This window comes from Sporisorium graminicola, chromosome SGRAM_18 (genome assembly GCF_005498985.1).
Source record: "Sporisorium graminicola strain CBS 10092 chromosome SGRAM_18, whole genome shotgun sequence".
Classification (NCBI taxonomy): domain Eukaryota; kingdom Fungi; phylum Basidiomycota; class Ustilaginomycetes; order Ustilaginales; family Ustilaginaceae; genus Sporisorium; species Sporisorium graminicola.
Window position 1 is genome coordinate 260811 of NC_043727.1, and position 13304 is coordinate 274114.

General features: G+C 58.7%; 6 protein-coding genes across 6 annotated transcripts; 3 read left to right on the forward strand and 3 right to left on the reverse strand.

Annotated features, from left to right (window-relative positions):
- Nucleotides 1–29: 29 nt before the first annotated feature.
- EX895_002893 (uncharacterized protein) lies at nt 30–4790 on the forward strand (the record flags this gene model as incomplete). The annotated part of the gene is made up of 1 exon (XM_029883491.1): nt 30–4790. The coding sequence occupies one exon, from the start codon at nt 30–32 to the stop codon at nt 4788–4790; it is 4761 nt and encodes a 1586-aa protein (XP_029740168.1).
- A 109-nt stretch (nt 4791–4899) lies between these two features.
- On the reverse strand, nt 4900–5818 carry EX895_002894 (uncharacterized protein; the record flags this gene model as incomplete). Its single annotated transcript, XM_029883492.1, has 2 exons — nt 4900–5489; nt 5575–5818. The coding sequence occupies 2 exons, from the start codon at nt 5816–5818 to the stop codon at nt 4900–4902; spliced, it is 834 nt and encodes a 277-aa protein (XP_029740169.1).
- A 407-nt stretch (nt 5819–6225) lies between these two features.
- Nucleotides 6226–7107, forward strand: EX895_002895 (uncharacterized protein; the record flags this gene model as incomplete). The annotated part of the gene is made up of 1 exon (XM_029883493.1): nt 6226–7107. One exon carries the CDS (start codon nt 6226–6228, stop codon nt 7105–7107), a length of 882 nt encoding a protein of 293 aa, XP_029740170.1.
- Nucleotides 7108–7312: 205 nt separating this feature from the next.
- EX895_002896 (uncharacterized protein) lies at nt 7313–8581 on the reverse strand (the record flags this gene model as incomplete). The annotated part of the gene is made up of 1 exon (XM_029883494.1): nt 7313–8581. One exon carries the CDS (start codon nt 8579–8581, stop codon nt 7313–7315), a length of 1269 nt encoding a protein of 422 aa, XP_029740171.1.
- A 750-nt stretch (nt 8582–9331) lies between these two features.
- EX895_002897 (uncharacterized protein) lies at nt 9332–9733 on the forward strand (the record flags this gene model as incomplete). The annotated part of the gene is made up of 1 exon (XM_029883495.1): nt 9332–9733. One exon carries the CDS (start codon nt 9332–9334, stop codon nt 9731–9733), a length of 402 nt encoding a protein of 133 aa, XP_029740172.1.
- Nucleotides 9734–9976: 243 nt separating this feature from the next.
- EX895_002898 (uncharacterized protein) lies at nt 9977–12799 on the reverse strand (the record flags this gene model as incomplete). The annotated part of the gene is made up of 1 exon (XM_029883496.1): nt 9977–12799. One exon carries the CDS (start codon nt 12797–12799, stop codon nt 9977–9979), a length of 2823 nt encoding a protein of 940 aa, XP_029740173.1.
- Between the last annotated feature and the right edge of the window lie 505 nt (nt 12800–13304).

The following is a 13304-nucleotide window of genomic DNA, read 5'->3' on the forward strand; positions in this document are numbered from 1 at the left end:
GTTCGCTCCCAGTGCGGTAGCCGGCAATCATGCAGAGCCCAGCTCCCTCGGGCGCCGGAGGGGCGGCACCTCCCATCGCCCTCTCACCCATCGAAAGAAGTGCGTTCGCTCATCTCTTCAACCTTGCCGACCCCGAGCGTACGGGCATTGTTACGGGCGATGCCGCCGTTTCCTTCTTCGCAAAATCCAAGCTCCCACCTGCCACCCTCGGCCAGATTTGGGCGATGGCCGATAGCGCAAATAACGGCTTCCTTACCCCTCCTTCCTTCAGCATCGCTTTGCGTCTCATCAGCCACGCACAACGCGGTGAGACCATCACGGAAGCTTCCATCAAGCGCCCCGGTCCGCCGCCTACAATGGAAGGCGTTAACCTTCCACTCACTTCCCAGCTCACCGGCTCTCAATCCTCAGGTGGTGCCCCCACCAACATGCCTGGCGTCATCGAGATCAAGCCCGAGGACCGCGCACGCTACACCCGCATTTTTGCCAACTCTGGACCCGTAGGTGGTCTCATCGATGGCGATCGCGCCAAGGAGATCTTTGTCAAGTCTAAGCTTCCTTTCGATAAACTCGGCGCCATTTGGAATCTCGCCGATACACAGGCTCGCGGAGCTCTCGACCTCACCGACTTCATCATTGCCATGCACTTTATTCAAAACACCATGAACGGCACGCTCAATTCCATCCCCGCTGCGCTCCCCCCTGGTCTCTACGAACAAGCAAAAGGATCTGGTGGCGTCGGCTCCCGCGTCATTCCCGGCTCGCCTCTCGCTACCCAAAATACGGGTGGCTCTGCGTCTGGTTTCGGCTCAACCGCCATCCCTCGCCAGATGACCGGCTCTTCCTTCCCCGCCGCATCTGCGTTTCAATCACCACGGCAAGCTGCCCCCGCTGCACCATCCTGGGACGTCACACCTGACGAAAAGGCACGCGCGGACCAGTTTTTCGACGGTCTCGATGTGTCCAAGCAGGGCAGGCTCGATGGTGCTGCCGTCGTCCCCTTCTTTATGCAAAGTAAGCTCACCGAGTCGGTCCTCGCCCACGTCTGGGATCTTTCCGATATCACTCAGAGCGGCACCTTGTCCAAGGACGAGTTCGCCGTGGCTATGCACCTCATCAATGGCCAGCTTGCCGGAAAGCCACTGCCACAGGAGCTTCCCTCGAGTCTTGTCCCTCCTTCTATGCGAAGCATGGATCTGCCTGCTGCCGTTAACCCACAGCAGTCTGATACCCAGAAGGATCTTTTCTCCCTCATGGACGACGACCCACCCGCACCCACCATCTCTGCCTCGTCCGCATTCATCACTCCCTCCCCTGCAGCTCCGGTCGTCGCCGCGGCGCAAAGCACGCCTTTTGGACCCGCCAGCCCTGCTCCTGCTCCTGCCACTGCTCAACGCTCTGCACCCGGACCCTTCGATGACGACTTTTTCGGGGGTGGTGAATCCACAAGCGCGCGAGCTGCAGCTCAGCCCACACAGCCGACCGCAGCAGCTCTGTCACCCGCTGCTACAGGCGGAAGCTTTGGTAGTGCTGCCGCTTTCAGATCGCCTGGCATCGCCTCCCCCGCTGGCGCTGCATCGCCTTCTGCCTCCACCTCGCGTCTCGGATCTGCATTCGCTGCAGCTGCTCCAGCCTCCGCTGCAGGCGCGGCTGCAGGCGCTGCCTTTGGAAGCGGCGACAACAGCGCCGAATATGGCAACAAGTCGATTCAGCTCCAGAGCACCGAGAAGGCCGTTTCGGACCTACAATCCCAGCGAAGCACTCTCGAATCTTCGGTCGCCACCGACGCCTCCACCATCGCTGAGCTCGAGTCGCGTTTGGCAACCGTTCGAGGCCAACACGAAACCGAATCCAAGCTTGTCAAAGATCTGGAAGAGCGTCAGCAGAAACAGAGTGCCGAACTCAAGACGTTGCGCGAAGACGTCATCCGCGAAGAGAGCGAGCTCAGTGCACTCAAAGCCGAAAAGGACGAGCTCGAACAGGCCCTCATGCGCGATCGCGAAGACGTTCGCGACATGAAGAAGCGCATGAACGACGTGCAGATCGAGACCAAATCGCTCAAAGAGCAGCTCGAAAAGCTCCGCAAGGATGCAAGGCAGCAAAAAGGTCTTGTCGCCATCAGCAAGAAGCAGCTCGCCACTGCGGAGAGCGAGCAAGACAAGGTCGCTAGCGAGATCGAGGCTGTGCAGCGAGGCGAGCTGGGTGACGAAGAGGCTGCTCATCATCAGCACGGCGCTACCGCTGTCACCCCTGCTACTCGCAGCGCTACCGCTGAGTCGGTCACAAGCCCAGTAGCTAGTGTCCGCAGCTACAACCCCTTCGATCGCTTTGGCCCCGGAGCTGGTGCCGCGTCGCAACCCGGCACTCCGGACACCACCCACACTCCTTCAGCAGGCACTTCGCTCGCTGCTGGTGCTGGTGCAGGTGCTCTCCTGGGCGGAGCCGTGGCAGCAGCTACACACCAGGAGGATGGCTCGCTTGTGGCAGCCCAACCGACTACTCAGTTTGGACAAGAGGCATTCGCACAGCCCGAGTCTCGCGAGGCGGATCCTTTCGGCGTCCAGCATGCTGACACGCAGCCGCAGCACGCCGCTTCAAATCTTGGGTTCGACGACGCCTTCGCGGTTCCAGGCGAGTCTGTTAGCGCTCCCACTGCCACTTCGGGGCACGCTCAGGCTGTATCGACAGACTTTGACGACAATTTCGGCAACGACTTTGGCGCATCTGCCTCAGCTGAGCCTGCTTTGTCCGGTGTACCTGTAACTGGAGCTGAGACAGCAGCGGAGCCCAAGGATGCTGGCGATCATCACACGGCCGAACTGGCTGCAGCCGGTGGATTTGGAGCAGGTGCAGGCATCCTCGGTGCAAGCGCCATTCATGCTGTCGAACCGTCGCGCGCTGGGGAGGCTTCCCAACAACTTGAGACCGACACTAGTGTCGACGGACCTTTCGGTGGTGACGACGCCGCGGCAGGCAACGATCATGCCTACGAGCCAGGTGCAGACGAGGATGTGGACAGCTCAGATGACGACGATGAGGGTCCGGAGGAGGTCGGTGGCTACAAGGTCAGAGGCTACGACACGCCTGCGGGAGGCGCCGCTGAACGTTTCCCCGAGGTAGACTCTGCTGCTGAAGACGTCCCCGCATCGACTGGAGCGCAGTCAGAACTGGAAGGAGAGCACACGGTCCCTGGTGGTTTGGGAGACGTGACGAATGCCACCGCGCCCGCCTCGTCTGCTCCTGTCGACCCGACTGCGATCGGCGAAATTGGAGGCCGCACAGCCTCTACCACGTCCATCGCCCCCATCAGTCGTCAAGACACCATCTCGAGTGACGTTCCCGAACCCGCCACCACCGAACCGGCGCAGACAGAGAAGACTGAAAACAGCAGCCACCTCGGTGCTGGCACGGCTGCAGCTGGTGGGATTGGTGTTGCCGCTCTTGCTGCTGGCGCAGGTGCCTTGACACTGGGTGAGCGCGGTCACGGTGATACGACGCCTAGTGTCGCTTCGCCCACGGACGACAACGTCCCTCTTAGCCAGCTGATTGGCTCGCAAGGTTCGAAGGTGGCTACTTCGCCTGCGGAGGGCGAGTCGATCACCGCAGCTAATGCGTCTGCCAGCCCGACGCTGTCGACCAAGACACGCCGTGCACCCCCGCCCGCTCCCGTGCGCAGTGCCACGACTCTGTCAACTTCATCGTCGGCTGTTCCGGCTACCGGTTCTGCTGGGCTCGGTGCTGAGCCCGTCGCCACTGCTGCTCCTGCCGCCTCTGGCGCAGCGGGTTCTAGCAGCGCTGCCACCAACCCATTCGGCATGGACGACTTCGGTGCTACAACCGGATCGTCCGGTCTCGGCGGGCAGCAGCACAAGACGACGGCCAATGACAGTGGCAGCGGTAGCAACTTTGATGATTTTGACTCTGCGTTTGAGGATCTTGGTCCCTCGGAGGCTGTGCCTTCGTCGGGTGCGACTGGTGCTGCAGTTGGAGCAGATACTGCAGTTCTCGCTACTGGCGGTGCAGGTGCTGGCTTCGACGATGCATTCGACAACGACTTCGACTTTGTGCCGTCGTTCAGCGCTCCGGGCGCTGGTGCTGCTGATGCCGGAACTGGAACTGCGGGCGAGGGTGCTAATCGGGGTGTACCTGCGTCGGCGGGTGGCAGCAATGCTTTTGATGACTTCGACGCTGCGTTTGACAGTGGCCACACTGGCGCTCCCAGCTCCACAGCCCCCACTTCCTCTTCGGCAACGCCAGGTGCTGCAGCTGCCATCCCTGCTCTTGGTGCAGCGGCCGGTCTCGGCGCGATCGCCGGTTCTGGAAGCCAGGGAGAGCGAGGCACCGCATCCAACACGACTTCTGGCTTCAGCTTCGAAGACGCATTTGACCCCGCTGGCTCGCCTAGTGCTAACAACGCTGCTGCTGCCACTGCTACGCCCACCGCGGTTCCGACGTTGAACACGAGTTCGACGTCGACCTCGGGTGCGGGTGTCAGCTCGCCTTCGCACGTCTCGTCGCCCACCGTGCCGCACGGAACGTACGCTCCGCCCCCCGGACCCCCTCCTGGATTCAACGCGCCTCCTGCGGTGCCTCCACGCTCTGGTACCGGCGGTGGCGGGAGCAGCGCGATTGGAGAGGCACAAGACTACACGGGTGCCTTGCCGGATGATGCAGGTCCGGTGAAGCAGCTGTGCGGCATGGGCTTTACGCGGGAGAATGTGATTCAGGCGCTGGAGAAGTCAAACTACCGCACGGAGAAGGCGCTCGAACGTCTGCTCGCCTCTACCTGAGCGACGTCCTCAAAGCTATGATTGTAGATACCGTTTTGTTCTTTTCTCGAATCGATGACATACAGGCTTCAGGAGTTACATGAGCAAGATGAAGAGTGTTTGCGAAGGTTCAAGCGTACAGGGCGGACGAAGGGGGTCGGCCGAACAGCGCTGACCACGACTGCGGCTCCGTGAGCGCGGAGGGGTGGTATGACCAGTCTTGGAGTTTCGCCTCTGGCTGTGGCGAAGAGAGGAGGGCGAGGACGAGGTTGGCGAGGCTGTGTGCGTCTGGGCGCGTATCGCCTTCGGCGGCGAAGTAGAGGATGGCAGCGGTCCGGTCTTTCAGTGGCGACGTCGAGACGTGGTGGAAGAGCTTGCGCGTCAGGAGCGAGCCTGGGATGTGTGGGGTCTCTGTGGCTTTACCGTTGTGTTGTTGAGGCGGGTTGAACGGCGGGAAGGATTGCGAGAGGGCGGCGAGAGCAGGTGTTGTTGTGGAAGCGGCGGCAGCGGCAGCGGAAGCGGAGGAGGGGAAGAGGCTGAGGATGGGTGTGGAGAACTCGTCGTCCGTTCGAGCAGCTGCGTCTATCGAGCTAAGCCAGAGCACTTGGTTGAAGCGAGACTCAAGGATCCACTGTGTGAGGCCGGAGATGTAGGCGCGATCGAGGGTTTTGTACACGGGCGAACGCTGTTGGATCAGTGTCAGTGATCCGTTGGTGAAGACTGCCCAATACGCACAACGAAAGAGTGTCAATAGGCTGTTCACACGATAGAGGAGTTGGGCTGCTAATGTGGAGAAGAGACGTACCTTCGAGTGCAGTCGTCACGTCAACGTCAGCATCGACCGAGTCGGACGGCCCGACGAAAGGGAAACAGAACGAAGGATCAAGTCGCCCTACTTTGACCAAATTGAGCGAAGCGTCGTGTAGCAACAAGTCGACTGCCAATTGTGCAACCGACCCGATCGACACCGCTGGAATGACCAGTGTTGTGCCTTCGAAGGTCGGTGCCTTGCGGTTCGGGATAGGTGTGTAAAAGGAGGTCTGCGTCATGATTGGTATGGTGTTGCAAAGGAATGTTGGCGAGAAGCTGTCCAAGTGCGCTTTCAAGGGTCTTTCTCAACGTCGCGTTGTGGAGGATGAGCACGAGTTATATATAGTTGTTAGATCAATAGGTGTTGGAAGAACGCTTGCGTGGAAAAAGCGTAGAAAGGCTGCGTAAGAAAAGCGGTTGCGCAGCCTGTCTCAGCATTCAAGGTCGACTCGATCACTCCACATGTACGAATACGCGCTCTTTCACTCCAACCAGCACGCATGGTCCACCTCGATCCACCACCACCTCACCACAACCTACCTCTACCCTCTTTCTCGCTCTTCATTCATCACCTTTCATAGTTTCAAGCTACCGCAAATACGGCATCATCCTCTTCTCGCCAAAGCGCGATCATATTACCACAACCATGACAGCAGCTGCAGCATCTGCCTTCTCGGCTGGTAGCTCGACGTCGAGCAGCGGCTTCGACTTTTCCAACTACTCGCGCAATACGTTCCTGTCCACTCAGGGTCTCGGAGGCTTCACCGCCACTTCCACGGGTACCACCATTGTGGGCTGCGTCTTCAAGGATGGTGTCGTTCTCGGCGCCGACACGCGTGCTACCGAGGGTCCCATCGTCGCCGACAAGAACTGCGAAAAGATCCACTACATCGCAGACAACATTCGGTGCTGTGGAGCAGGCACTGCGGCGGATACCGAGTTTGTCACGCAGCTCATTTCGTCCAACATGCAGCTGCACGAGCTGCACACGGGACGTCAGCCGCGTGTAGTTACGGCGATGACCATGCTCAAGCAACGCTTGTTTCAGTATCAGGGCCAGATCGGGGCGGCGCTGGTGCTGGGAGGGTACGACAGCACGGGTCCGCACCTGTTCACCGTCGCACCGCACGGATCAACCGACAAGCTGCCCTACGTGACCATGGGTTCCGGATCCTTGGCTGCAATGGCCGTGTTCGAGAGCGGGTGGGTCAAGGACATGGAGCGCGCAGACGCGATTCAGCTCGTGGCTGCGGCTATCAGCAGCGGTATCTTCAACGATCTCGGCAGTGGAAGCAACGTCGACGTCTGTGTCATCGAGAAGGGCAAGACAGAGTACCTGAGGAACTACGAGACCCCCAATGAGAGGGTGCAGAAGGAACAGAGGTACCAGTTCCCAAGAGGTACGACCGCGTGGACCAAGGAGCAGATCTACGACATGATCAGGAAGGAGGACGTGCTGGAAGTCGGCAAGGATGCAGCGACGCCGGTGGTTGCGGCTGCGGGAGAGGAGAGGATGGATACCTCGTAGCTTTTTGTGCCACCCTTCAAGATGTGACATCGTAGCCTTTGTTCTTGCAATGCTTTGGTGTGTATGTGTGTGTGACGTCCTGCAACACTTGAACAAGATAGAGTCTGTCACCGCACAACTCAGGCTCTCCTTCTCCCTTCTCATTTCACACTCAGAACAGCACGCAGATCCAAGGGTTGAGGAAACGTTTATCGCCCTGGTCATTCTACACCTCGTCAACGACAACACTCCACTCATGCTCGACCTTGCCGAGTTGGATATCGGTGATCCTTTCCAGCATCGCCTTTGCAATCGGCCCAATACCATCGCCTGCAGGAATATGAATATCCTTGCCCTGGTAACCGACCCGATCAACCGGACTGACCACAGCCGCCGTACCCGCGCCGAACATCTCGATCAGCTCACCGGACTGCTCGGCCTTGATGACCTCGTGGATGCTGATCTCGCGCTCCGAGACGGTCAAGTTGGACGGCAGCGAGTCGATGGGGTACTTGCCGCTGACATGGTCCTTTGCAATGTGCAGGATCGAGTCGCGCGTGACACCTGGCAGGATCATACCATTGAGCGGGGGAGTAACGAGCTCGATGCCGTCCCCCTTCTTGAGCGCAACAAAGAGGTTCATGGTGCCCACCTCCGTGAGCAGGTGCTCTTCGCCGAACAGCCACAAGTTCTGCTGGTACCCGCGACCAGCCGCTTCGAGCTGCGGCAGAATGCCCGGGGCGTAGTTGCCTCCGAGCTTGTACTGGCCTGTACCGCCGGGCCAGGCACGCACCTTGTTCGGATCCGCCTCAAGCGCCACAGGCTTGAATCCGGTCTTGTAGTACGGTCCCACGGGCGAGCAGATGACAAAGAGAAGTGCGTCCTTGGTCGGGTGCACACCCAGCGCCGCTTCGGTACCAATCAGTGCCGGGCGGATGTAGAGCGAGTGGCCCGGCTCGGAAGGGATCCAGCCTTTATCCAGCGCAACGAGCTTCTTGATGAGCGAGATGAGCTCTTCGCCCTCAAACGTGGGCAGTGCAATACGAGCCGCCGAGGTGTTCATACGCTTCATGTTCATGTCTGGTCTGAAAAGGCGCACCTTGCCATTGACGTCCTTGTACGCCTTCATGCCCTCGAAGAGCGAGGGAGCATAGTGGAAGATGACGGCACTCGGGTCGAGCTGGAGCGGCGAGTAAGGGTGGATCTTAGGTGCGTCCCAGCCGGTGGCGCTGTTCCAGGGGACAGAGAGCATGTGGTCGCTGAAGTTGGCGCCGAACACAAGGCTCTGCGAAGGAGGTGGAGTTCGAGGAGCGTTCGATCGGGTTACGACGAGGGAAGAAGCGTCGAGGTTTTTGGTGCCAGTCGCTTCACCCGTCATGGGATCGTGTGACAGCGAGGTGGTCGACTTGAATCGAAGCGGAGCAGCATGGCGCAGGGTGGCTGCTCTTGGAGCGACACCGCGCGCGCGAAGGGCTGTTCTTGCCAAACTGATCATGCTGGCAAACAGAGTGTGGTGAAGAGATAGGTGGTGGTGGAGTGGGATCCGGAAGAAATGAACATGTCAGGGCGAGAGATCACTCCAACGTGCCGCACAGACGCACGCTTTGCGGTCGCAGTCTCATGACTCGGCGTCTCCGCCTTGCGTACACGGCTATTTGTTTCCTATTTTGGTTTGAATTTTATCGGATATTTGCGTGCCCAGAAAACACATGCCGGCCGAGACGAAGAAACCGGAGTTGAGAAGGCGCAGCTGCTGCAAGTTGTTCCATCTCACTTGCGACATCTGTCACTCTGCTAATCACCACCATTACCCCCTCATCTATATCTCACCTCTGCTTGCTGATCCGGCTTCTTGCTTTGCGTTTTGGACATAACGCGGTATTCAAGCAGACACGCTCGCGCTAAGAAGCTTCGCTACCCACACCGAGCGACGCAACGGAACCATCTTTCTCAGCCGGATCACAGCAACCCACCTCTTTTGCGCTGAGCTCGACACTCGACTGCCCTACGCATTGCCAAAACAGCCGTTTATTTGGTGAAAAGCAAGACGAAGGAGCTCAATCAGATCGTGTCGTAGCTGCTACCTGCCCGCAAAGGACATCGCGGGCATTGGTCGTAACCAGCCACTTTGGACTCGAGAGCTTCGTTGGGCATCCTCTCTGGACCACTTCTCTCTTGAAAACGCACCTGCGCATCTTCCTTCTGGGCTCCTCCTCTCACCCACCACAGCAGCAATCCCGCAGCCATGTCGTCGCTCCACTTCTGTGCAGAGTGCAACAACCTGCTCTACCCCGAAGTAGACCGCACCAACCACGTGCTCCTCTACGCCTGTCGCAACTGCAACTACCAGCAGGAATCGCGCGAATCGCTCGTCTACCGAAATGACCTCATGTCCGTCACCAAAGAGCAGCCAGGAATCGTGGACAACCTGATGAAGGACCCCACGCTGCGCAGGACGCACGACTTGAACTGCCCCAACTGCGGCCACGGTGAGGCGGTGCTGTTCCAGGATCAGAGCAAGAGGATCATGAACAGGATGATTTTGTTCTATGTGTGTTGTAGATGCAACCACCTGTTTAGGGATCCTGCGCAGCCGGCGCCTAGTGCTGGCCCAGGGCAGGTCTGGAATGATAGAAAGAAGAAGTAGGCTGGCGAAACTCAGGCCCGGGAGCTGTCAACCCTGTAAATAAAACCCCCGCATCTCTTGACTCTGCTCGTATGGTCAAACACCAACCTCATGTACTTGTAACACCGATACCAAAACATACTTATCAAACCAGAGGTCATGCCAGCATCGCAACGTAAAGCCATGGACGAATAAATCAGTGTCCATGCCCACTCTTCTAACCGACATCTACAAGATCTCTTTCGCCAACAAGCCACCCAACCTTCACTTGTATTTGTCCTTATGAATCCAGCTCAACCCCACCGTATCATACCCACCCGCCTCAGCCATCCTGTAATACATCGCCGCCTTCTTCAAATCCTTCTTACACCCCTTGCCCACCGCATACAGCGCGCCTGCCTCAGCCTGCGCATCCGCATCGCCCAGCTTCGCAGCCAGCTCAAAGTACTCCAACGCCATGTGCTTGTCCATCTTCACGCCCCAGCCGTAGCAGAAGCACTTTCCCAGCTCGTAAACGCTCAGCTTTAGCTCGCTCTTGATCGCCTTGAGCTCGGAATCGGTCTTCGGCGCGGCGGTGGTGGACATCATCTCGCCTGCACGCGCAGCGGCACGCTGGATCCACGTGAACCCTTTGACCGGGTCTTTGCGTGCTCCCCAGCCTTCGCGCAGCGCCATGCCGAACATGCACATCCCTACCACGCAACCGCCGTCCACTTTGGCCGATCGCTCAAAGTAGAAGGCCGAGCGGGCTAAGTCGCCCTGTTCGTGGTAGGTGATGCCTTGCGAGAGGAAGTCTTCGGCCGTGCTGGGGCCTGTGCGGGTATCGACAGCGGGTGACGTCCGAGGCTTGGCAGCTGCGCCATTGAGACCGCCACCAAGCCCTACCCCGAGACCGGTTGGCGGAGCCGAGGCGGTCGGCTGCATGGCGATAGATCCAGGAGGTCCACTAGGAATGGTAGTAGCCGATTTGGCGTTGCGCAGCATCGGTGGTCTTGCCGCGTTCTCGCCCGCTGCCGTGTCCTGCACGGATTGCAAAGATCGGAACGAGCTTTGCGAAGGTTTTGGCGAGACAGCACTCTGACTGTTGCGCCATGCTGCTGCCGTTTGCATCGTGGTGGTACCGTGACTGACGCTGCCAATCGACATGCGCGACGTTATCACACTGCCAATGGTGCTGCTGCTGTCACGTCGGCTGCTGCCATCCAGGCGAAGCGTCTCGACATCCAGGTCGGAAACCATGCTCTCTCTTCCATCCGCCCGTGCGATGGCCTCTGCACGTTTGCGACCAATGATGGGCTGGTCGACGCCCTGAAAGTACTGGTTCGGATCAGAGTATCCAAGCGGGCTTCGTTCGTCGCCGCTGCCTGATCTTGCCGGCGGTGGCGGAGGTGGCACCCTTCCTGCTGGATGTCCCGAGGATCGAAGCCGCTGTGATTTTGCAGAGCCAGCGGATACGCTACGAGTATTGCTGAGCAAGCTCGAGGGGGCTAAAGGCATGCGCTGTGTTTCCCTGTTGGTGATCTTCTGCGGCACGGCAGCAGCCATGTTCTCGATTTGAGCTGAAGTTGGAGACGGCATCGAGCCGTATCGTTGCTGTGCAGTGAGCGGCAGAGTTGTATTGTGGTGTTGTGCTGCTCCGCTGGGTACTGCGGCGGCTTCGGATCCTGAAGGACTGGGTGGATAGACGTAGACGCGCGCGGTGGGCGGGCTGTCGCAGTCTGCTCTTTTATTGTCGCCCGTGATGGTGGCTGTGGAAGGGGTGGAGCGGTGGCCGAGGTAGCGATCTGCAGATGCCATGGGAGTGCGGTCATAGAGTTGCGAGTGATGTGGTGGAGCATCGTAGTCGTGGCTAACAATCTGAGGGACAAAGCTGTGCCTTGGATCTGCGACGGGCGATACTGCCGTTTGTTGCAGTCGTGACATCGTCGTTGCAGGTGGAACAGATCGTGTGAGGCTGACAATCTTTTCCTGGCTTGCGACTTCACGGATGGCTGGTATCGAGGCAGCGGCGGAGACGTTTGAGCGCGTGTTCCGAGTCTGTGCTTTATAACCTGCTGAAGCAAGATGAGGTGCATGGTCGAGCTTCCACTGTCTAGCCACAGTGTCGAGACCAAGGTTGCTACTGAAAGGACCACGAGTAGGGTCGAGGTCTATGTGTGCGTCGATGGCGTTACTACTGTCGCCATTCTGGTCTGGATCGTACTCGTCGCCGTAGGCACTCTCTCCGTACAGACTCTCCTCGTCCTCGGCCCGCGATGTCCATGCACGACCCCATCTGCCGTGTTCGCCAAATTCTGAGCTTCGTACAGTATCGATCGAGGCTCTGCGTGATAGCGACGACGAATCGAGATCATCTGGAGTGATCGAGTTGAAGGAGATATCCGAGGCGACTGAATTGCGGAAGGCATTACTGAGCAAATGCGACGACTGTCGCTGCCAATCAGACTGCGGTTGTGTCGGAGTATACGAGTCGGTGGAGTCGTCATAAGATGCCTTGTAACCTCGTTGTACGGAGAAGGACGAGCCAGGATTGGGCGAGGATACCGCAGAGGAGGCTGCAGATCCGCGCTGACCGCGCGAGAAGCTGGAGCCTGCGTCTGAGAGAAGGTTGACGCTGCGAATGCTTTGTGCATCATCAAAGTCGTCCGGGTCGGGCGATGGTTGAATGGGAGGCTTTCGCACCGACGTCTTGCGTGAAAGCGCGGATGCGCGCTCGAGGATGCGATTTGTCGAAGTGTCTGCCTTGTCGCCGACGTCGTCGGGTGTGAAAATGTCTTGTTGTACCTGCATGCCCCTTTTCACGAGGAGCTCAAGCGGCGAGAGTCCTGAGGTAGGGCCAGCGGGGGAATCGAAGGAAGACGGTTGATGTGCGCGCGATGGCAACTTGTTCCAATTGGAGGAAGGTTGTGAGGAGTACGTGCTGCGGTCTGAGAGGGAAGGGCTGGTAGATGGTGTGTGTACAGCCGCGGCGGCAGTGTCTTGCATCGATGTAGAGGAAGAAGCGGAACCGGTGGAAGAACCGTACGAGCCTGCAGAATAGGATCGCACGGTTGTTGTGCCGAACGACACGGGATGAAGCTGGTCCATGTTCTGAGAGCGAGTGGCGGTGTTGGTGAAGGACAGAGAAGAGCTACAGTCAATCAAGTCACTCGCGTCATGAATGGCCAACGGTGATGTTGTCGGTGATGCGTCGCTGGAAATGAGGTAGTGGGATCGGCGCGCCGGAGTGAATACGGACCACCGTCCAAAGGAAGTAGCAGTCAATAGCTGTGCTGTGCGCCTCTTGGAGTGGGCGTTGAAATCAAACGGCTGAAAAGTGGGAGCGTGGGAAAGTGTGTGTGCGTGGTGCGACGAGGAGAAGAAGAGGAGATCAAAGAGCACTGTTTCGTGTCGGTCTAGAAAAAAAGAAATAAAGTTGCACTGCAACAGCACCCGCGCGGCCGCGGAGGACCCTGCCTTTATTCCATGACCGACGCCAACCCAGCGGCAATCCAGTCCCGTCGATCTCGAAGCGATTGTCGATACACGCAGTTTCGAGGCGGTCGATCCTTCTCGTGCAGCGTAGTCACTACACGCGCTTTGCACTCCTGCA